The 24835-nt window shown below is 57.7% G+C and overlaps 3 protein-coding genes across 3 annotated transcripts; all 3 read right to left on the bottom strand.

Annotated features, from left to right (window-relative positions):
- Positions 1-4257: 4257 nt before the first annotated feature.
- On the bottom strand, positions 4258-17120 carry MRPL11 (mitochondrial ribosomal protein L11). Its single transcript, XM_090129568.1, has 5 exons — positions 16430-17120; positions 16122-16217; positions 12814-12907; positions 6603-6765; positions 4258-4392 (listed from the first exon to the last, which is right to left on the bottom strand). The coding sequence occupies exons 1-5, from the start codon at positions 16943-16945 to the stop codon at positions 4284-4286; spliced, it is 978 nt and encodes a 325-aa protein (XP_089985694.1). The 5' UTR covers positions 16946-17120; the 3' UTR covers positions 4258-4283.
- LOC149913447 (uncharacterized) lies at positions 4783-6264 on the bottom strand. The gene has a single exon (XM_090129572.1). The coding sequence runs from the start codon at positions 6262-6264 to the stop codon at positions 4987-4989; it is 1278 nt and encodes a 425-aa protein (XP_089985698.1). The 3' UTR covers positions 4783-4986.
- Positions 17121-18154: 1034 nt separating the features above from the next.
- Positions 18155-24770, bottom strand: GPHA2 (glycoprotein hormone subunit alpha 2). Its single transcript, XM_090129571.1, has 3 exons — positions 24459-24770; positions 20089-20246; positions 18155-18302 (listed from the first exon to the last, which is right to left on the bottom strand). Exons 1-3 carry the CDS (start codon positions 24541-24543, stop codon positions 18201-18203), a joined length of 345 nt encoding a protein of 114 aa, XP_089985697.1. The 5' UTR covers positions 24544-24770; the 3' UTR covers positions 18155-18200.
- Positions 24771-24835: the final 65 nt, after the last annotated feature.

Genomic DNA, 24835 nt, shown 5'->3' with positions numbered 1-24835 from the left:
GGCAGCACCGAGACTGGGGACAGAAAGGAGGACAGAAGAGGCACTGGGGGGGAGGAAGGGACAGACGGACTCCAGAATGGACAGAAGGACGGACAGAGCCAACGGGGTCCTTGAGGAACCAATTGGGGAGAAGGGCTATGGGGTCAATGCTGGGGGGCAGAACCCAACATTTGGGGAGGGGGCGGCAGGGACGGATGGACAGAGGGATGGGGGGGACGGACAGACGGACGCAGAGATGTGGGGGCGATGAGGGCCTCTTTCCCACCCTTCTACCCCCCCCCTCCCCTTCGTGAAAAGGCTCCGCCCCCCCCCCCCCCCGGAGCTCCGCCCCCACCCCAAAATCCATCGCTGCCAAATTTGGGCGCTGCGATCGGCGGAGCTAAAAATAGAGATTGAGGCTAAAAATAACCCGGATGGGGAGGGGGGGGGGAAAGGGGGGGATTCCGGTGGGGGTGGAGTCCAAATAAGGGGGGGGGGGGGGCAATGGGGTTGTGGGGGAGGGGTTGGGTGGGGGGGGGAAAGGGTTTGGGGGTCTGAGGGGGGAATGGGGATGCAGGGAGGGGATTGGGGGATCCGGGGGGGGTATGGGATCCCCGTGGTGGGGGGGGGAGAAGGGAATTTGGAGAGATATGGATTTTGGGGGGTGGTTGATGGGGGAGTGGGGTTGTAGGGATGGGGGTGAGAAGAAAGGGGTCTGGGGGGGGGGTAAAAGGGGCTTGGGGGGGGAAGAGGGGATTTTTTGGGGATGGGATTTGGTGGAGGAAAAGGGGACCTGGGGGTGGGAATTATGGGGGGAGATGTGGGGTTTTCGGGGGGGAAATGGAGGACTGGGGAGGGGTCCTTGGGGGGGAGATTGAAATTGGGGGGGGGGGCTTTTTTGAGGGGGGAAGGAGGGGTTCGGATGGGCAGATGAGGGGGGGGGATCCATGGGAGGGGTTTTTTTGTCTGGGTCTTTGAGGGGGGCTTTTTTGAGGGAGAGTGGGGGGGGGTTGAGGGGTCCGAGGAGGGGGGAGGGGGAGTGGAAGAGTTTGGGGTCTTTGGGGGTGGGGGGGGATTGTGGGGTTTTCGGGGGGGGAATTGGGTCGGGGGGGGGATGAGGATTAAGGGGGGGCTCAGAGGGGTCGGATGGGGTTTAATTCGGGGGGGGGGCGCGAGTTGTGGGCGGGGGGGGACAGAGATGGGGTTGGGAGGGGGGGCTGAGAGCTCGTAGGGTTCGTACGGAGGGGACGGGAGGGGGGGCGGCGGCTCATTTCCCCCCCCCCCCCGAATAGAGCTGAGATGGGGGCGGGTTCGGTTGTCATGGAAACAGCGGGGATGCAGCGATGCGGAGATTGGGGGGGGGGAGGAGATGGGATGGTCCCAAAAATGGCCCGAAATGGCGCAGAGATGGGGGACCCGAATGGATTCAGAGCCCCCCCTCCCCCCAAAAACAGGGATTCTGACCCCAAAAAGGACCCAAAATGCCCCCAAATGACCCAACCCTCCCTCCCCGAAGAGATTCTGACTCCAAAAGGACCCAAAATGCCCCAAATGACCCCAAATCGCCCCCCCCCAATAAAAGGGATTCTGACCCCAAAAAAGACCTAAAATGCCCCAAAAGGACCCAACCCCCCCCCCCCCCCCCCAAAAAAAAGAAGAGCCCAAATCCCAAAAGGGGCAGAAAATGCCCTCAAATGCACCCCCCCAAAACAAAAGGGATTCAGACCCCAAAAAGGACCCCCAGTGCCCCAAAAGGATCCAATCCCCCCCCCCAAAAGATTCAGACTCCAAAAGAACCCAAAATGCCCCAAATGACCCCAGATCGCCCCCCCCCTTCAAAATAAAAGGGATTCTGACCCCAAAAAGGACCTGGAATGCCCCAAAAGGACCCAATACCCCCCCCAAACAAAGAACCCAGACCCCAAAAGGGGCAGAAAATGCCCCCAAATCGCCCCCCCCCCCAAAAACGAGGGACTGACCCTAAAAAGGACCCCAAATCGGCCCCCCCCCCCAAAAAAAGGAATTCTGACCCCAAAAATGCCCCAAAAGGACCCAACCCAATCCCCCCCAAAAGAAGAACCAGACCCCAAAAAGGGCAGAAAATGCCCCCAAATCGCCCCCCCCCCAAACAAAAGGGACTGACCCTAAAAAGGACCCCAAATCGCCTCCCCCCCCCACAAAAAAGGGACTGACCCCAAAAAGGCCCCAAAATGCCCCCAAATGACCCAACCCCCCCTCCCAAAAGATTCTGACTCCAAAAGGACCCAAAATGCCCCAAATGACCCCAAATCGCCCCCCCCCAATAAAAGGGATTCTGACCCCAAAAAAGACCTGAAATGCCCCAAAAGGACCCAACCCCCCCTCCCCCCCCAAAAAAAAAGAAGAGCCCAAATCCCAAAAGGGGCAGAAAATGCCCTCAAATGCACCCCCCCAAAACAAAAGGGATTCAGACCCCAAAAAGGACCCCCAGTGCCCCAAAAGGATCCAATCCCCCCCCCCAAAAGATTCAGACTCCAAAAGAACCCAAAATGCCCCAAATGACCCCAGATCGCCCCCCCCCTTCAAAATAAAAGGGATTCTGACCCCAAAAAGGACCTGGAATGCCCCAAAAGGACCCAATACCCCCCCCAAACAAAGAACCCAGACCCCAAAAGGGGCAGAAAATGCCCCCAAATCGCCCCCCCCCCCAAAAACGAGGGACTGACCCTAAAAAGGACCCCAAATCGGCCCCCCCCCCCAAAAAAAGGAATTCTGACCCCAAAAATGCCCCAAAAGGACCCAACCCAATCCCCCCCAAAAGAAGAACCAGACCCCAAAAAGGGCAGAAAATGCCCCCAAATCGCCCCCCCCCCAAACAAAAGGGACTGACCCTAAAAAGGACCCCAAATCGCCTCCCCCCCCCACAAAAAAGGGACTGACCCCAAAAAGGCCCCAAAATGCCCCCAAATGACCCAACCCCCCCTCCCAAAAGATTCTGACTCCAAAAGGACCCAAAATGCCCCAAATGACCCCAAATCGCCCCCCCCCAATAAAAGGGATTCTGACCCCAAAAAAGACCTGAAATGCCCCAAAAGGACCCAACCCCCCCTCCCCCCCCAAAAAAAAAGAAGAGCCCAAATCCCAAAAGGGGCAGAAAATGCCCTCAAATGCACCCCCCCAAAACAAAAGGGATTCAGACCCCAAAAAGGACCCCCAGTGCCCCAAAAGGATCCAATCCCCCCCCCCAAAAGATTCAGACTCCAAAAGAACCCAAAATGCCCCAAATGACCCCAGATCGCCCCCCCCCTTCAAAATAAAAGGGATTCTGACCCCAAAAAGGACCTGGAATGCCCCAAAAGGACCCAATACCCCCCCCAAACAAAGAACCCAGACCCCAAAAGGGGCAGAAAATGCCCCCAAATCGCCCCCCCCCCCAAAAACGAGGGACTGACCCTAAAAAGGACCCCAAATCGGCCCCCCCCCCCAAAAAAAGGAATTCTGACCCCAAAAATGCCCCAAAAGGACCCAACCCAATCCCCCCCAAAAGAAGAACCAGACCCCAAAAAGGGCAGAAAATGCCCCCAAATCGCCCCCCCCCCAAACAAAAGGGACTGACCCTAAAAAGGACCCCAAATCGCCTCCCCCCCCCACAAAAAAGGGACTGACCCCAAAAAGGCCCCAAAATGCCCCCAAATGACCCAACCCCCCCTCCCAAAAGATTCTGACTCCAAAAGGACCCAAAATGCCCCAAATGACCCCAAATCGCCCCCCCCCAATAAAAGGGATTCTGACCCCAAAAAAGACCTGAAATGCCCCAAAAGGACCCAACCCCCCCTCCCCCCCCAAAAAAAAAGAAGAGCCCAAATCCCAAAAGGGGCAGAAAATGCCCTCAAATGCACCCCCCCAAAACAAAAGGGATTCAGACCCCAAAAAGGACCCCCAGTGCCCCAAAAGGATCCAATCCCCCCCCCCAAAAAAGATTCAGACTCCAAAAGAACCCCAAATGCCCCAAATGACCCCAGATCGCCCCCCCCCTTCAAAATAAAAGGGATTCTGACCCCAAAAAGGACCTAAAATGCCCCAAAAGGATCCAACACCCCCCCCAAAAAGAACCCAGACCCCAAAAGGGGCAGAAAATGCCCCCAAATGCACCCCCCCCCCAAAAAAAAAGGGATTCTGACCCCAAAAAGGACCCCAAATCGCCCCCCCCAAAAAAAAACAACCAACCCAACCCCACAAACGACACAAAGCCCCCAGAAAATGCCCCAAACCCATTTATTACTATTATTATTATTATTATTAATTCTTATTTTGGAGGGGGGGGGTCATTTCTTCTTGCCCCCCCCCCCTTCTTCCTCCGCCGCCCCCCCCTCCACGGCAGCCTGGGTCGCACGGCGGCGCTCCTGGGATGCAGCAACGTCTGCGGGGGTCACACTGGGGGGGGGGCAAAGGGGGAGGGAAAAGGTCAGGGAGACCCCCCCCAAAATATTGGGGGAGACCCCAAATAGAGGGGGAGCCCCCCAGTATGGGGACAGGGACCCCAAATAGAGGGGACCCCAAATAGAGGGGGGACCCCAAATATGGGGACAGGGACCCCAAATAGAGGAGGAGACCCCAAATATGGGGATATGGGGACAGGGAACCCCCCCCCCCCGAAAAAATATAGGGAGAGACCCCAATTATGGGGATATGGGGACAAGGACCCCCCCCCCAAATATAGGGAGGGGCCCCAAATATAGAGGGGGACTCTAAATATAGGGGGGGACCCACAATATGGGGATATGGGGACTGGGACCCCCCCCCAAATATAGGGGGGGACTCTAAATATGGGGGGGACACCAATATGGGGACAGGGACCCCAAATAGAGGGGGGACCCCAAATATGGGGATATGGGGATGAGGACCCCCCCCCAAATATAGGGGGGGACCCCCAATATAGGGACAGGGACCCCAAATACAGGGGGGGACCCCAAATATGGGGGGAGACCTCAAATATGGGGGGAGACCTCACAAATATAGGGTGGATCCCTAAATATAGGGGGGGACCCCATATGGGGACAGGAACCCCCCCCAATATATAGGGAGGAACCCCAAATATAGAGGGGGACCCCAAATATGGGGATATGGGGATGGGGACCCCCCCCAAATATAGGGGGGCACTCCAAATATAGGGGGGGCCCCCAATATAGGGACAGGGACCCCAAATACAGGGGGGGACCCCAAATATGGGGATATGGGGACAGGAACCCCCCCCCAAATATAGGGGGGGACTCTAAATATGGGGGGGACCCCCAGTATGGGGACAGGGACCCCAAATAGAGGGAGGGACCCCCAATATGGGGATATGGGGATGGGGACCCCCCCCAAATGTAGGGAGGGGCCCCAAATATAGGGGGAGCCCCCCAGTACGGGGACAGGGACCCCAAATAGAGGGGGGACCCCAAATATGGGGATATGGGGATGAGGACCCCCCCCAAATATAGGGGGGGACCCCAAATATAGGGGGGGGCTCGAAATATAGGGGGGGGCTCCCAGTATGGGGACAAGGACCCCAAATAGAGGGGGAGACCCCAAATATGGGGATATGGGGATGGGCCCCCCCAAATATAGGGGGGGACCCCAAATATAGGGGGGGACTCGAAATAGAGGGGGGGACCCCCAATATAGGGACAGGGACCCCAAATACAGGGGGGGACCCCAAATATGGGGGTAGACCTCAAATATGGGGGGAGACCCCACCAATATGGGGGGGATCCCTAAATATAGGGGAGGACCCCCCCAAATACAGGGAGACCCTGCCAATATAGGATTAGGAACCCCCCCCCCAATATGGGAATTGGGGACCCCTCCATAATATAGGAAGGCCCCCAATATGGGAATAGGGACCCCCTCAAATAAAGGGACCCCCCCCAAAATATGGGGAGACCCCCCCCAATAATAGGAATAGGGACCCTCCCCCAAAATATATGGAATAGGGAGAGCCCCCCCCTCCAAAATAAGGGGAGACCCCCCTCCATATGGGGGCAGGGACCCCCCCCAAATACAGGGAGACCCTCCCCAATATAAGAATAGGACCCCCCCCAATATGGGGACCCCCCCCCTAAAATATAAGGAATAGGGAGATCCCCCCCCCAAAATATGGGGAGAGCCCCTCCATATGGGGACTGGGACCCCCCCCAATATAAGAACAGGACCCCCCCCCAGTATGGGAATAGGGACCTCCCTAAAATGTAAGGAATAGGGAGAGCCCCCCCCCCCAAATATAGGGAGACCCCCCCCCCCAAAATATGGGGAAAGCCCCTCCATATGGGGACAGGGCCCCCCCCCAAATATAGGAGGAGCTCCCCCCAAAATATAGTGATAGGGACCCCCCCCAAATACAGGGAGACCCCATAGGAACAGGAGAAGGGATTGGGAGGGGGGTGGGAACTAATTAGCCCTAATTAGTAATTAATTGGGGTGGGGGACGCATACCTGCTTTCCTCCCAAAGGAAGGGATTGGAGGAGGGGTTGGGGGGGGGCACAACAAATAGACCCCCCCTCACCCCATAGGAAGCCCCCACCCCCAAAAGAGAAGGGACTGGGGAAAGGAAATAAGAACTAATTAACTAATTAGTAGTTAATTAAGGGGGGGTCCCGCTCACCGTGGCTCCACGCGGATGCCCAGGCTGTGGGCGGTGCCCAGCACGGAGCCCACCATGGTCCTCAGGGACCCCCCCCTCATTTGCAGCTCCTTGTCCCCCCCCCAGCGAGCCGCAGCCACCTCATAGATGTGCTTCAGGGACAGCAGCCCCCCCTCCTCGTGCCCTGGATGGGGGGGGGTCGATAAATTGGGGAGGGGGTGGTTAGAAAACATCCCCCCCCCCCCCCCCCAAAAAAAAAAACCCCATTGGAGGAAGATTCAACAGAAACCACAGCATCCCCCACCACCCCAATCCCCCACAGGACCCCCCCCCTCCTCATAGCACCCCCCAAAAATCCCAAATCCTACAGGGACCCCCCCGCCCCATATGACTCCCCCCGCCCCCAAATACAGCCCTCCCCCCCCCTCCCCCCATAAAAAGTCCATAAATACCCTCAGTCCTACAGGACCCCCTCAGCCCCCCCAAACCCCATAAACCCCCCCCAAAACCCATAGGACATCCCCCAAACCCTAAGGAACACCCCCAACCCCATAAACCACCCCCAAGACCCCCCCAAATCCCCATAGGCCCCCTTCAGCCCCTATAAAACCCCTAAAACCCCACAGACCCACCCCAAACCCCATAGGACTCCACCCAGTCCTCCCAGCCCCCAGAAACCCCCCCAAGTCCCATAAACCCCCTCAAACCCCATAGGACCTCCCCAAACCCCACAGACCCCCCCTCAAACCACATAAATTCCCCCCCAAACCCCATAAGACCCCCCCAAACCCCATAGCCCCCCCCAAACCCCATAAGACCCCTCCCAACCCCATAGACCCCCCCATACCCCATAAGACCCCCCAAACCCCATAGACGCCCCCATACCCCATAGCCCCCCCAACCCCATAAACCCCCCTCCAGGACCCCCCCAAACCCCACAGACCCCCCTCAAACCCCACAAACTCCCCTCAAACCCCATAAATTCCCCCCCAAACCCCATAGACCCCCCCAAATCCTACAGACCCCCCAAACCCCATAAACCCCCCACCAGGACCCCCCAAACCCCACAGACCCCCCTGAAACCCCACAAACTCCCCCCAAACCCCATAAATTCCCCCCCAAACCCCATAGACCCCTCCAACCCCATTAGACCCTCCCCATACCCCATAGCACCTCCCCAAACCCCATAAGACCCCCCCACATCCTACAGACCCCCCCAATCCCATAAACCCCTCCCCAGGACCCCCCCAAACCCCACAGACCCCGCTCAAACCCCATAAACTCCTCCCAAACCCCATAAATTCCCCCCCAAAACCCATAGACGCCTGCAAATCCTACAGACCCCCCCAACCCCATAAACCCCTCTCCAGGAGCCTCCCAAACCCCACAGACCCCCCTCAAACCCCATAAACTCCTCCCAAATCCCATAAATTCCCCTCCAAACCCCATAGGACCCCCCCATACCCCATAGTCTCCCCCAAACCCCATAAGACCCCTCCCAAACCCATAGACCCCCCCACACCCCATAAGACCCCCCAGACCCCATAACCTCCCCCAAACTCCATAGCCCCCCTTCCAACCCTATAAGCCTCCCCCATACCCCACAGCCCCCTCCAAACCCCATAAACCCCCCCCAGGAGCCCCCCAAACCCCACAGACCCCCCTTAAAGCCCACAAACTCCCCCCAAACCCCATAAATTCCCCCCCAAACCCCATAGACCCCTTCAACCCCGTAAGACCCTCCCCATACCCCATAGCCCCCCCCCCATACCCCATAAGACCGCCCCAAACCCCATAGACCCCCCCCACATCCTACAGACCCCCCCAACCCCATAAACTCCCCCCCCAGGACCCCCCCAAACCCCATAAATACCCCCCCAAACCCCACACACCCCTCCAACCCCATAAGACCCCCCCCCAGACCCCAAAACCCCCCCCATACCCCATAGCCCCCCCAAACCCCCCCCAGGACCCCCCCAAACCCCACAGACCCCCCTCAAACCCCACAAACTGCCCCCAAACCCCATAAATTTCCCCCCAAACCCCATAGACCCCCCCAAATCCTACAGACCCCCCAAACCCCATAAACCCCCCACCAGGACCCCCCAAACCCCACAGACCCCCCTGAAACCCCACAAACTCCCCCCAAACCCCATAAATTCCCCCCCAAACCCCATAGACCCCTCCAACCCCATTAGACCCTCCCCATACCCCATAGCACCTCCCCAAACCCCATAAGACCCCCCCACATCCTACAGACCCCCCCAATCCCATAAACCCCTCCCCAGGACCCCCCCAAACCCCACAGACCCCGCTCAAACCCCATAAACTCCTCCCAAACCCCATAAATTCCCCCCCAAAGCCCATAGACGCCTGCAAATCCTACAGACCCCCCCAACCCCATAAACCCCTCTCCAGGAGCCTCCCAAACCCCACAGACCCCCCTCAAACCCCATAAACTCCTCCCAAATCCCATAAATTCCCCTCCAAACCCCATAGGACCCCCCCATACCCCATAGTCTCCCCCAAACCCCATAAGACCCCTCCCAAACCCATAGACCCCCCCACACCCCATAAGACCCCCCAGACCCCATAACCTCCCCCAAACTCCATAGCCCCCCTTCCAACCCTATAAGCCTCCCCCATACCCCACAGCCCCCTCCAAACCCCATAAACCCCCCCCAGGAGCCCCCCAAACCCCACAGACCCCCCTTAAAGCCCACAAACTCCCCCCAAACCCCATAAATTCCCCCCCAAACCCCATAGACCCCTTCAACCCCGTAAGACCCTCCCCATACCCCATAGCCCCCCCCCCATACCCCATAAGACCGCCCCAAACCCCATAGACCCCCCCCACATCCTACAGACCCCCCCAACCCCATAAACTCCCCCCCCAGGACCCCCCCAAACCCCATAAATACCCCCCCAAACCCCACACACCCCTCCAACCCCATAAGACCCCCCCCCAGACCCCAAAACCCCCCCCATACCCCATAGCCCCCCCAAACCCCCCCCAGGACCCCCCCAAACCCCACAGACCCCCCTCAAACCCCACAAACTGCCCCCAAACCCCATAAATTTCCCCCCAAACCCCATAGATCCCTCCAACCCCATTAGACCCTCCCCATACCCCATAGCCCTTCCCCAAACCCCATAAGACCCCCCCAAACCCCATAAGACCCCCCAACCCCATAAACCCCCCCCAGGACCCCCCCAAACCCCACAGACCCCCCTGAAACCCCACAAACTCCCCCCAAACCCCATAAATTCCCCCCCAAACCCCATAGACCCCTCCAACCCCATTAGACCCTCCCCATACCCCATAGCACCTCCCCAAACCCCATAAGACCCCCCCACATCCTACAGACCCCCCCAATCCCATAAACCCCTCCCCAGGACCCCCCCAAACCCCACAGACCCCGCTCAAACCCCATAAACTCCTCCCAAACCCCATAAATTCCCCCCCAAAGCCCATAGACGCCTGCAAATCCTACAGACCCCCCCAACCCCATAAACCCCTCTCCAGGAGCCTCCCAAACCCCACAGACCCCCCTCAAACCCCATAAACTCCTCCCAAATCCCATAAATTCCCCTCCAAACCCCATAGGACCCCCCCATACCCCATAGTCTCCCCCAAACCCCATAAGACCCCTCCCAAACCCATAGACCCCCCCACACCCCATAAGACCCCCCAGACCCCATAACCTCCCCCAAACTCCATAGCCCCCCTTCCAACCCTATAAGCCTCCCCCATACCCCACAGCCCCCTCCAAACCCCATAAACCCCCCCCAGGAGCCCCCCAAACCCCACAGACCCCCCTTAAAGCCCACAAACTCCCCCCAAACCCCATAAATTCCCCCCCAAACCCCATAGACCCCTTCAACCCCGTAAGACCCTCCCCATACCCCATAGCCCCCCCCCCATACCCCATAAGACCGCCCCAAACCCCATAGACCCCCCCCACATCCTACAGACCCCCCCAACCCCATAAACTCCCCCCCCAGGACCCCCCCAAACCCCATAAATACCCCCCCAAACCCCACACACCCCTCCAACCCCATAAGACCCCCCCCCAGACCCCAAAACCCCCCCCATACCCCATAGCCCCCCCAAACCCCCCCCAGGACCCCCCCAAACCCCACAGACCCCCCTCAAACCCCACAAACTCCCCCCAAACCCCATAAATTCCCCCTCAAACCCCATAGACACCTCCAACCCCATTAGACCCTCCCCATACCCCATAGCCCTTCCCCAAACCCCATAAGACCCCCCCAACCACATAAACCCCTCTCCAGGACCCCCCAAACCCCACAGACCCCCCTCAAACCCCATAAACTCCTCCCAAACCCCATAAATTCCCCTCCAAACCCCATAGGACTCCCCCCATACCCCATAGCCCCCCCCAAACCCCATATGACCCCTCCCAACCCCATAAGACCCCCCAGACCCCATAACCTCCCCCAAACTCCATAGCCCCCCTTCCAACCCTAAAAGCCGCCCCCATACCCCACAGCCCCCCCCAAACCCCATAAGACCCCCCAGACCCCATAAACCCCCCCCAGGAGCCCCCCAAACCCCACAGACCCCCCTTAAAGCCCATAAACTCCCCCCATAGCCCATAGTCTCCCCTAAACCCCATAGGACCCCCCCGAACCCCATAAGATCCCTCCCAACCCCATAGACCCCCCCCATACCCCATAGCCCCCCCAACCCCATAAGACCCCCCAGACCCCATAACCTCCCCCAAACTCCATAGCCCCCCTTCCAACCCTATAAGCCTCCCCCATACCCCACAGCCCCCCCCAAACCCCATAAATTCCCCCCCAAACCCCATAGACCCCTTCAACCCCGTAAGACCCCCCCCATACCCCATAAGACCGCCTCAAACCCCATAGACCCCCCCACATCCTAAAGACCCCCCCAACCCCATAAACTCCCCCCCCAGGACCCCCCCAAACCCCATAAATTCCCCCCCCAAACCCCATAGACCCCTCCAACCCCATAAGACCCCCCCCCAGACCCCAAAACCCCCCCCATACCCCATAGCCCCCCCAAACCCCCTCCAGGACCCCCCCAAACCCCACAGACCCCCCTCAAAGCCCACAAACTGCCCCCAAACCCCATAAATTCCCCCCCAAACCCCATAGGACCCCCCCAAACCACATAAGACCCCCCCATACCCCATAAATCCCCCCCAAACCCCATAGACCCCCCCAAATCCTACAGACCCCCCCAACCCCATAAACCCCTCTCCAGGACCCCCCAAAGCGCACAGACCCCCCTCAAACCCCATAAACTCCTCCCAAACCCCATAAACTCCTCCCAAACCCCATAAATTCCCCTCCAAACCCCATAGGACTCCCCCCATACCCCATAGCCCCCCCCAAACCCCACAGACCCGCCCAACCCCATAAACCCCCCCCCAGGACCCCCCCAAACCCCACAGACCCCCCTTAAAGCCCACAAACTCCCCCCAAATCCCATAAATTCCCCCCCAAAACCCCATAGACCCCTTCAGCCCCGTAAGACCCCCCCCATACCCCATAAGACCCCCCCACATCCTACAGACCCCCCCAACCCCATAAACTCCCCCCCCAGGACCCCCCCAAACCCCATAAATTCCCCCCCAAACCCCATAGACCCCTCCAACCCCATAAGACCCCCCCCCAGACCCCAAAACCCCCCCCATACCCCATAGCCCCCCCGAACCCCCCCCAGGACCCCCCCAAACCCCACAGACCCCCCTCAAACCCCACAAACTGCCCCCAAACCCCATAAATTTCCCCCCAAACCCCATAGATCCCTCCAACCCCATTAGACCCTCCCCATACCCCATAGCCCTTCCCCAAACCCCATAAGACCCCCCCAAACCCCATGAGACCCCCCAACCCCATAAACCCCCCCCAGGACCCCCCCAAAGCCCACAGACCCCCCTCAAACCCCATAAACTCCTCCCAAACCCCATAAATTCCCCTCCCAACCCCACAGACCCTCCCCATACCCCATAGCCCCCCCAACCCCATAAGACCCCGCAGACCCCATAACCTCCCCCAAACTCCATAGCCCCCCTTCCAACCCTATAAGCCTCCCCCATACCCCACAGCCCCCCCCAAACCCCATAAACCCCCCCCAGGACCCCTCCAAACCCCACAGACCCCCCTCAAACCCCACAAACTCCCCCCAAACCCCATAAATTCCCCCCCAAACCCCATAATCCCCCCCCCCAATTACCGGGTCGCCCCGCCCCCTTCTCGATCCCCGCCGCCGCCTTCAGGAAGTAGGAGGTGGGGGGGGGGCCGATGGAAAGCTCATAGCTGCGGTCCGGCTGGGGGGGGCAACGGGGGGTTATGGGGGGGGGCAGTAAATGGGGCTGGGGGCGGAAATTGGGGTTGGGGGGGAATTAATGGGGGATGGGGGGGTAAAAATGGGGTGGGGGGGCAATGTGGGGTTATGGGGGGGCAGTAAATGGGGCTGGGGGGGGAAATTGGGGTTGGGGAGGGAATTAATGGGGGATGGGGGGGTAAAAATGGGGTGGGGGGGCAATGTGGGGTTATGGGGGGGCAGTAAATGGGGCTGGGGGGGGAAATTGGGGTTGGGGAGGGAATTAATGGGGGACGGGGGGTAAAAATGGGGTGGGGGAAAACGTGGGGTTATGGGGGGGCAGTAAATGGGGCTGGGGGGGGGAAATTGGGGTTGGGGGGGGGAAATAATGGGGGACGGGGGGGTAAAAATGGGGTGGGGGGGCAACGTCGGGTTATGGGGGGGGCGATAAGTGGGGCTGGGGGGGGGAATTGGGGTTGGGGGGGGAATTAATGGGGGATGGGGGGGTAAAAATGGGGTGGGGGGGGAAAATGGGGTTATGGGGGGGCAGTAAATGGGGCTGGGGGGGGGAAATTGGGGTAGGGGGGGGAATTGATGGGGGGGCAGGGGGGGTAAAAATGGGGTGGGGGGGGAAAAATGGGGGGACGGGGGGGTAAAAATGGGGTGGGGGGCAACATGGGGTTATGGGGGGGCGATAAGTGGGGCTGGAGGGGGAAATTGGGGTTGGGGGGGGAATTAATGGGGGACGGGGGGGTAAAAATGGTGTAGGGGGGCAATGTGGGGTTATGGGGGGGGCGATAAATGGGGCTGGGGGGGGAAATTGGGGTTGGGGGGGGAAAAATGGGGGGACGGGGGGGTAAAAATGGGGTGGGGGGGCAACGTGGGGTTATGGGGGGGGCGATAAGTGGGGCTGGAGGGGGAAATTGGGGTTGGGGGGGAATTAATCGGGGACGGGGGGTAAAAATGGGGTGGGGGGGCAATGTGGGGTTATGGGGGGGCAGTAAATAGGGCTGGGGGGGGGAAATTGGGGTTGGGGGGGAATTGATGGGGGGGCAGGGGGGGTAAAAATGGGGTGGGGGGGGAAAATGGGGGGACGGGGGGGTAAAAATGGGGTGGGGGGCAACGTGGGGTTATGGGGGGGGTAAGTGGGGCTGGGGGGGGAATTAATGGGGGGTTATGGGGGGTAAAAATGGGGTGGGGGGGGAAAATGGGGGGATGGGGGAGTAAAAATGGGGTGGGGGGCAATAAATGGGGCTGGGGAGTAAAAATGGGGGGGGCAATAAATGGGGGGGCAGGGGGGTAAAACTGGGGTGGGGGGGTAAGAATGGGGGGACAAGGGGGCAATAAATGGGGCTGGGGGGGTAAAAATGGGGCTGGGGGGGGAAATTGGGGTTGGGGGGGGAATAAATGGGGGGACATGGGGGTAAAAATGGAGGTGTGGGGGGTAATAAATGGGGTTGGGGGCAATAAATGGGGTTGGGGGGGCGAAAATGGGGATATGGGGGGGAAATGAGGGTAAAAATGGGGGGAGGGGGCAATAAATGGGGGGTGGGGGGGGCTGGATGGGGGTTGTTAATGGGGGTCATTAATTGGGAGTTGTTAATTGGGGGTTGTTAATTAGGAGTTGTTAATTGGGGATTATTAATTAGGAGATTATTAATGAGGGATTTATTAACGGCAGAGATTAATAGAGTACTAATAACGTGGTGGTTAATGAGAAATTATTAATTGGGGGGTTGTTAATTGGGGGTTATTAATTGGGGAGTTATTAATGGCAAAAATTAATAGAGTACTAATAACATGGTGATTAATGGGGGAGTTGTTAATTGGGGGTTATTAATGGGGGGCGTATTAATGCGAGGGTTATTAATGGGGGCCTTATTAATTGGGGGGTTATTAATGGCACAGATTAATAGAGTACTAATAACAAGGTGATTAATGGGGGGTTATTAAATGGAGGTTTGTTAATTGGGGGTTATTAATGGGGCGTTATTAATGGGGGCTGCTAATGGGGGAACTTATTAGAAAGGGATTATTAATGGGAGGATCATTAATGGGGGGGTAATTAATAGCAGAGATTAATGGGGGGGTGATTAATCGGGGTGATTAACAGGGTACTTAATGGGGGATGATTAACAGGATAATTAATGGGGGTAATTAATTAATGGGGGTAATTAATAGGGTGGTGATTAATGGCGGGTAATTAATTGGGGTAATTAATTAATGAGGGTGATTAACTAATGGGGATATTAATGGGGCAGTGATTAATAAATGGGGGGTAATTAATGGGGCTGTGATTAATGGGTGGTGATTAATGCGATTATTAATGGGGGTAATTAATTAATGTGGGTGGTTAATTAATGGGGGTGATTAATTAATGAGGGTGATTAATTAATGGGGAGTAATTAATGGGGAATAATTAATGGGGAATAATTAATGGGCGCTGATTACTTCAGGTTATTAATGGGGGAAATTAATTAATGGGAGTGATTAATTAACGGGGTGATTAATTAATGGGACAGAGATTAATGGGTGTAATTAATGGGGCAGTGATTAATGGGCAGTGATTAATGGGGTAATTAATGGGGTAATTAATGGGGGGTGGTTAATTAATGGGGGTGATTAATGGGGGGTAATTAATGGGGCGGTCATTAATGGGGACTGATTATTTCGGGTTATTAATGGGGGTAATTAATTAATGAGGGTGATTAATTAATGGGGGTGATTAATTAATGGGACAGTGAGTTATGGGGGGTAATTAATGGGGCGGTAATTAATGGGGTCATTAATGAGGGTAATTAATTAATGGGGGTGGTTAATTAATGGGGCAGCGATTAATTAATGGGGGTGAGTAATTAATGAGGCAGTGATTCATGGGGATAATTAATTAATGGGGTGATTAATAATGGGGGGTGATTAACGGGGCAGTGATTAACGGGGGGCCAATTAATGGGGGTGATGAATAGGGGCGACTAACGGGTTAATTAATGTGGGTAATCAATTAATGGGTGGGTAATTAATGGGGAGGTGATTAACGGGGAGGGCAATTAACTACTTGGGGATAATAACTAATGGGGGGGTGATTAATGAGGGGGGGGCCTAAAGGGGGGGTCATTCATTAATTGGGGGGGGGGCGATCGGCGGGGGTGAATTAATGAACGAGGGTGTCATTAATTAATGACCGGCGGGGGTTAATTAGTTTCTGTTAATGAACTCACCCTGACCGTCAGGCGAACCCTGAGCGGGACGCCGGGCCGCACCGCCTGCGTGCGGGCGTTGAAGTCCTGGCAGAACGCCGAGATCGGGACGCCGCGCTGCCGGGATGCGGGACGACACCGGTCATCGGGTGGGGGGGGGGCACCGGAAACGGGGATTCGCGGGACCGGAAGCGGGCTTTGCGGTGCAACGTAAACGGGCGTGGGGGGACGCGGGAAAAGGGTTTGGGGGAGACCGGAAATAGGCCTAAGGGAACCGGAAGCGGGCCTAAGCGAACAGGAAATGGCATCGCGTTCTCTACCATCCCTACCTGCCCCAGGACGGGACCCAGAGGAGGACCCGGAGCCGCCCCCCCCGCCGGGATCAGCAGCCGCAGAGGTCTGGTAGATGGGGCGGGAGCAGAACCGCCGCCGGGGCCTCCGCGGATGGAGCGCACAGCCCGCGCTGCTTTGGACATCACTACTTCCGGCGGTCCTCGGTCACATGATTTCCGGTTCGGAGTTAGCTCTCCCCGCGTCACGTGGTTTCCGGTTCGCGGAGCGTTCCTCTCGTCACGTGGTTCTGGCGCCGCGCTGCACCTCCCCCCCGTCACGTGGCCTGGTGCCGCTATCACGTGACATGCAGCCCGGCGGAAAAAGGGAGACCCCGAGGTTTCCCCTAGTGACGTCATTGCCCATATATGGTTACGAGTGATGTCAATGCCCATATATGGCTGCGCGGCGCTGTCAGGAGCGCGGGCGGCACCGGCATCCCATAATAGGCCACAGCCCGCATCCCGTAATAGGCAACAGCCCAATATCCCACATCCCATAATAACACCCCACATCCCATAATAATACCCCACAAACCACCATCAGCCCCACAGCGGCCGCTCTCCGTTTAATGTCACCGCTCAGCCCCATAGCCGTGGGTCACGTGACCCCGCGTTTGGCCCCATAGCAATGTGGGTCATTCGGCCCCATAGGGCGGCTTACAGCCCCATATTTGACCCTATATTCGGCCCCATAGGGCGGCTCACAGCCCCGTATTCAGCCCCATATTTGGCCCCACAGGGCGCCCCATAGGGCTGTGGGTCACATGGCCCCATAGGGTGCCCCATAGCGGTGGCTCACAGCCCCATATTTGGCCCCATAGTGATGTGGGTCACTCAGCCCCATAGGGAACCCCATAGCTGTGGGTCACATGACCCCACATGTGGCCCCATAGCAATGTGGGTCATTCAGCCCTATAATCGGCCCTATAGGGAGGCTCACAGCCCCATATTTGGCCCTATAACCGACCCCATATTTGGCCCCATAAGGCAGCTCACAGCCCCATATTTGGCCCCATATTCAGCCCCATATTTGGCCCCATAGGCAGGCTCACAGCCCCATTTTCAGCCCCATAGAGTGACTCACAGCCCCATATTTGGCCCCATATTTGGCCCCATATTTGGCCTCATAGTGAGGCTCACAGCCCCATATTCAGCCCTATAATCAGCCCTATAATTGGCCCCATAAGCCCCACATTCGGCCCCACAGGGAGGCTCACAGCCCCATATTTGGACCTATAATTGGCCCTATATTCAGCCCTATAGAGTGGCTCACAGCCCCATAATTGGCCCTATATTCAGCTCCACAGGGCAGCTCACAGCCCCATATTTGGCCCCATATTTGGCCCCACAGGGAGGGTCACAGCCCCATATGCAGCCCCATAATCGGCCCTATATTTGGCCCCATAAGGCAGCTCACAGCCCCATATTCGGCCCCATATTCAGCCCTATAATTGGCCCTATAATTGGCCCCATAGGGCTGCTCACAGCCGCATATTCGGCCCCATATTTAGCCCTATAGAGTGGCTCACAGCCCCATAATCAGCCGTATATTCAGCTCCATAAGGCAGCTCACAGCCCCATACTCGGCCCCACATTCGGCCCCACAGGGAGGCTCACAGCCCCATTTTCGGCCCCATATTCAGCCCTATGGAGTGGCTCACAGCCCCATATTTGGCCCTATATTTGGCCCCACATTCGGCCCCACAGGGAGGCTCACAACCCCATATTCGGCCCTACAATCGGCCCTATATTCGGCCCCATCGGGCATTCACAGCCGCGCCCCGCGGCACTGGTCGCAGCGGCAGCCATTGGCGGTGATGGTCGGCAGCGTCAGCGTGCGGCCGCCGGGACAGGAAACGGAAACAGAGAGCTGCGGAGAGAGCGGGGCATTGTGGGATGTCGTGGGGCATTGTGGGATATCACGTGGGGTACTATGGGGTGTCACGTGGGGTATTAAGGGGTGTCACGTGGGGTTGCTATTGGATGTGTTATGTGGGGTTATTATGGGATGTGTCACGTGGGGTTATTATGGGATGTCACGTGGGGTTATTATGGGATGTGTTACATGGGGTTATTATGGGATGTGTTATGGGGTTATTATGGGATGTCATGGGGTTATTATGGGATGTGTTATGGGGTTATTATGGGATGTTATATGGGGTTATTATGGGATGTGTTATGGGGTTATTATGGGATGTCATGGGGTTATTATGGGATGTGTTATGGGGTTATTATGGGATGTGTTATGGAGTTATTATGGGATGTCATGGGGTTATGGGGTAACGGGGTTGTGGGTTATGGGATCAGGCTATGAGGTGCGGATATGGGGTCGTGGGATTATAGGAGTGTGGATACGGGGTGTGGGGTTACGGGGTTTTGGGTTATAGGGCCGGGCTATGGGGTGTGGTTGTAGGCTTATGGGGTTCTGGGGTGAGTATGTGGGGTGTGAGGTTACGGGGTGTGGGTTTATGGGGTTACCGAGGGGGGGTTTGTGGTGTGGATGTGGGGTGTGGGGTTATGGGGTGTGGATATGGGGTGGGGTTGTGGGGTTTGGGGTTGTGGGGTGTGTGGATATGGGGTGTGTGGTTATGGGGTGTGTGGTTATGGGGTGTGGGGTTATAGGGTGTGGTTATGGGGTGTGGTTATGGGGTGTGTGGATATGGGGTGGGGTTGTGGGGTGTGTGGTTATGGGGTGTGGTTATGGGGTGTGGTTATGGGGTGTGGTTATGGGGTGTGGTTATGGGGTGTGGATATGGGGTGAGTGGTTATGGGGTGTGGATATGGGGTGGGGTTGTGGGGTCAGGTGGTCAGATATGGGGTGTGGTGGTTATGGGGTGTGAATACGGGGTGTCGGGTTATGGGCTGTGGGTTTATGGGGTATGAGGTTATGGGGTGCGAGGTTATGGGGTGCGAGGTTATGGGGTGTGGGATATTATGGGGTGTGGGGTTATGGAGTGAGGTTATGGGGTGTGGGATATTATGGGGTGTGAGGTTATGGGGTGCGGCTTTATGGGGTGTGGGATATTATGGGATGTGGGTTGTGGGGTTATTGGGTTTTGGGGTTGTGGGATTATGGGGTGTGAGATATTATGGGATGTGGGCTTATGGGGTTATTGGGTTATGGGGTGTGGGATATTATGGGATGTGGGCTGTGGGGTTATTGGGTTTTGGGGTTGTGGGATTACGGGGTTTGGGATTTTATGGGATGTGGGCTTATGGGGTTATTGGGTTATGGGGTGTGGGATATTATGGGATGTGGGGTTATGGGGTGAGGCTATGAGGTGTGGGGTTATGGGGTGTGAGGTTATGGGGTGAGGCTTTATGGGGTCTGGGATATTATGGGATATGGGGTTATGGAATATTATGGGCTGTGGGGTTATGGAATATTACGGGGTGTGGGATATTATGGGATGTGGGCTGTGGAGTTATTGGGTTATGGGGTGTGGGATATTATGGGGTGTGGGATATTATGGGATGTAGGATATTATGGGGTGTGGGATATTATGGGATGTAGAATATTATGGGGTGTGGGATATTATGGGGTGTGGGCTCACGGGTTGTGTCTGTATGGGCCGTGCGGCTCAGGGGCTCCATGCAGTGGGCAACGGACGCGAAGCATGACGCGATGTTAGGGGGGCTATTATGGGATGGCGCACCTTCCGCGCGCTCCCGATGGTGCAGCACCGCGCGGCGGAAGTGATGCGGTGCCACGTGACCGCCGTGACCGCGCGCCGAGCCGGGAACGCGCCTGACTCGCAGTGACCCGCGCAGCCCAACAGCACCGGGGACACCGCGCATGCGCCCTGCGGCACCGCTGCCAGACAGTGACGTCACTGCGCCGCCGCGGTCACGTGGTCACCCCCAATGTGCCGTATGGGATCGCAGTGCCCCATAGAGACCCCATTGACCCCATAGAGACCCCATAGAGACCCCATTGACCCCATAGAGACCCCATTGACCCCACTGACCCCATAGAGACCCCACTGACCCCATAGAGACCCCATTGACACCACTGACCCCATCGAAACCCCACTGACCCCATAGAGACCCCATTGATCCCATAAAGACACCACTGAGCCCATAGAGACCCCATTGACCCCAGAAAAACCCCAGTGCCCCATAGAGACTCCTGGACCCCATAGAGACCCCATTGATCCCATAGAGACCTCATTGATCCCATTGACCCCATAGAGACCCCATTGACTCCATTGACCCCATAGAGACTCCATTGAACCCATAGAGACCCCATTGACCCCATGGAGATCCCAATGCCCCATAGAGACCCCATTAACCCCATGGAGACACCATTGAGCCCATAGAGACCCCAATGCCCCATAGAGACCCCATTGATCCCATAAAGACACCATTGAGCCCATAGAGACCCCATTAACCCCAGAAAAACCCCAGTGCCCCATAGAGACCCCACTGACCTCGTAGAAAGCCCAATGCCCCATAGAGACCCCTGGACCCCATAGAGACCCCATTGACCCTATAGAGACCTCAATGCCCCAGTAGAGACCCCATTAACCCCATAGAGACCCCATTGACCCCATGGAGACCCCAATGCTCCATAGAGACCCCACTGATCCCATAAAGACACCATTGAGCCCATAGAGACCCCATTAACCCCAGAAAAATCCCAATGCCCCATAGAGACCCCTTGACCCCATGGAGACCCCATTAACCCCATAGAGACCCCAATGCCCCAGTAGAGACCCCATTAACCCCATAGAGACCCCATTGACCCCATGGAGACCCCAATGCTCCATAGAGACCCCATTGACCCCATAGAGACCCCAATGTCCCAATAGAGACCCCATGGAGACCCCAATGCTCCATAGAGACCCCACTGATCCCATAAAGACACCATTGAGCCCATAGAGACCCCATTGACCCCATAGAGACCCCATAGAGACCCCATTGACCCCATAGAGACCCCATTGACCCCACTGACCCCATAGAGACCCCACTGACCCCATAGAGACCCCATTGACACCACTGACCCCATCGAAACCCCACTGACCCCATAGAGACCCCATTGATCCCATAAAGACACCACTGAGCCCATAGAGACCCCATTGACCCCAGAAAAACCCCAGTGCCCCATAGAGACTCCTGGACCCCATAGAGACCCCATTGATCCCATAGAGACCTCATTGATCCCATTGACCCCATAGAGACCCCATTGACTCCATTGACCCCATAGAGACTCCATTGAACCCATAGAGACCCCATTGACCCCATGGAGATCCCAATGCCCCATAGAGACCCCATTAACCCCATGGAGACACCATTGAGCCCATAGAGACCCCAATGCCCCATAGAGACCCCATTGATCCCATAAAGACACCATTGAGCCCATAGAGACCCCATTAACCCCAGAAAAACCCCAGTGCCCCATAGAGACCCCACTGACCTCGTAGAAAGCCCAATGCCCCATAGAGACCCCTGGACCCCATAGAGACCCCATTGACCCTATAGAGACCTCAATGCCCCAGTAGAGACCCCATTAACCCCATAGAGACCCCATTGACCCCATGGAGACCCCAATGCTCCATAGAGACCCCACTGATCCCATAAAGACACCATTGAGCCCATAGAGACCCCATTAACCCCAGAAAAATCCCAATGCCCCATAGAGACCCCTTGACCCCATGGAGACCCCATTAACCCCATAGAGACCCCAATGCCCCAGTAGAGACCCCATTAACCCCATAGAGACCCCATTGACCCCATGGAGACCCCAATGCTCCATAGAGACCCCATTGACCCCATAGAGACCCCAATGTCCCAATAGAGACCCCATGGAGACCCCAATGCTCCATAGAGACCCCACTGATCCCATAAAGACACCATTGAGCCCATAGAGACCCCATTAACCCCAGAAAAACCCCAGTGCCCCATAGAGACCCCACTGACCTCGTAGAAAGCCCAATGCCCCATAGAGACCCCTGGACCCCATGGAGACCCCAATGTCCCAATAGAGACCCCATTGACCCCATGGAGACCCCAATGCTCCATAGAGACCCCACTGATCCCATAAAGACACCATTGAGCCCATAGAGACCCCATTAACCCCAGAAAAATCCCAATGCCCCATAGAGACCCCACTGACCTCATAGAAAGCCCAATGCCCCATAGAGACCCCTGGAGCCCATGGAGACCCCATTAACCCCATGGAGACCCCAATGCCTTATAGAGACTGCAATGCCCCATAGAGACCCCACTGATCCCATAAAGACAGCATTGAGCTCATAGAGACCCCATTAACTCCAGAAAAAACCCAGTGTCTCATAGAGACCCCACTGACCCCATAAAAACCCCAATGCCCCCATAAAGACCCCATTAACCCCAAAAAAACCCCAATGCAGATGTGATTTGGGGGGGTCTCATGGGGGGGGTGATAATGAGGGGGGGTTTGGGGGGGTCTCTATGGGGCTGATGTGATTTGGGGGAGTCTCATGGGGGGGATGATGGGAGGATTGGGGGGCTCTCTATGGGGGTCTCTATGGGGCTGACGTGATTTGGGGGGGGTCTCATGGGGGGGTGATAATGAGGGGGGGTCTCTATGGGGCTCTCTATGGGACTGTTGTGATTTGGGGGGGTCTTATGGGGGGGTGATAATGGGGGGGGTTGGGGGGGTCTCTGATGTGATTTGGGGGGGGTCTCTATGGGGGGTTACAATGGGGGGTCACTGTTGGGGAGGGGGTTCCCTATGGGGGGGGTCCTTGGGGGGGGGGGCCTTGAGGAGGTTCACTATGGGGGGGTCTCTATGGGGCAGTCAGTGTGGGGGAGGGGGGTCCTTGGGGGTCCCTTTTGGGGGGTCTCTATGGGGAGTCTTTATGGGGGGGGGGTCCCTAAGGGGGGGCCTTATGGGGGTTCCCTAAGGGGGGGGGGATCTATGAGGGGGGGCCCCTATGGAGGGTTCCTATGGGGGGGGGGTCCTCGGGGTGGGCTCTCAATGAGAGGTTTTTTATGGGGGGGGGTCTCTATGGGGGTCCTTATGGGGGGGGGGGTCCCTGTTTAGGGGGTCCCTATAGGGGGGTCCATGTTGGGGGTCCCTATGGGGGAGTCCCTAAGAGGGAACCCCTTGGGGAGGGGGCTTGGGGAGCCCCTATGGGGGGTTCTTGGGGGGGTCCCTTGGGGGGGGTTCCCTTTTGGGGGGGTCCCTAAGTCAGAGCCCTTATGGGGGGGGCCTTGGGGTGCCCATATGGGGGGGTCCCTATGGGGGAGTCCTTATGGGGGGGGGTTTGGGGGGTCCCTTGGGAGGGGTTCCCTTTTGGGGGGGTCCCTAAGTGGGAGCCCTTATGGGGGGGGCCTTGGGGGTGCCCATATGGGGGGGTCCCTATGGGGGAGTCCATATGGGGAGGTCCCTTTGGGGGCATCTCTATGTGGGAATTCCTATGGGGGGGTCATTGGGGGGGTCCCTGTTGGGGGGATCCCTATGGGGGGGGGTCTTTGGGGGTGCCCCTATGGGGGTCCATGTTGGGGATCCCTATGGGGGGGTCTTTGGGGGTGCCCCTATGGGGGTCCATGTTGGGGATCCCTATGGGGGGGTCTTTGGGGGTGCCCCTATGGGGGGTCCATGTTGGGGGTCCCTGTGGGGGGGCTCCTTGGGAGGGCCCCTATGGGGGGGGTCCTCATGGGGGAGTCCGTTTGGGGAGACCTTTAGGGGGGTCCCTATGGGGTGTCCCTATGTGGGAATCCCTACGGGGGGGGTGATTGGGGGGCCCCTGTTGGGGGGATCCCTATGGGGGTCGTCCCTATGGGGGGGGTCTTTGGGGGTGCCCCTATGGGGGGGGTCCCTTTGGGGGGGTCTCTATGTGGGATCCCTATGGGGGGGGTCTTTGGGGGGGTCCCTATGGGGGGGTTCCATGCTGGGGGTCCCTATGGGGGGGGTCCTTAGGGGGGGTCCCTTTGGGGGCTCCCTATGGGGGGGGGTCATTAAGTGGGAGCCCCTATGGGGGGGTCCTTGGGGGGGGTTGTCCCCATGGGGGTCCCGGGGGTGGGGGGTCCCGGTGCTCACGCCTCAGTCTGCAGCCCGGCCCGGGCCCCGCGGGCAGCGAAGGCAGAAGCAGAAGCAGCACCAGGAAGAGACGGAGGGCGGCCATGGCGGGGGGGGGTGCGGGGATTGAAGGGGCCCGAGCCGGGGGGGGGCACGGAGCCGCTGGTCCGCCCCAACCGTGCACCGCCGCTTTCCGCCACAGGGAGGCGCCATGCGGGGAGAGCGCTCACCCGGAAGTAAGCGGCGGGCGGAAGAGGGGGTGGCGCGCGGCCAATGGGAGAGGAGGCGGGGTTTAGGGAAGCGGAGCCAATAGGAACGGAGAAGGGCAGACGGTGAGGTGCGGAAAGGCCAATGGGGGCGGAGAGGAGGCGGCGCTTAGAGAAGCGGAGCCAATAGAA

The sequence above is a fragment of the Phasianus colchicus genome, chromosome 37, assembly GCF_987193195.1.
Source record: "Phasianus colchicus chromosome 37, bPhaCol1.hap1.1, whole genome shotgun sequence".
Classification (NCBI taxonomy): Eukaryota; Metazoa; Chordata; class Aves; order Galliformes; family Phasianidae; genus Phasianus; species Phasianus colchicus.
The sequence above is the reverse complement of the archived record's forward strand: the minus strand, read 5'-3'. Positions and strand labels throughout refer to the sequence as shown.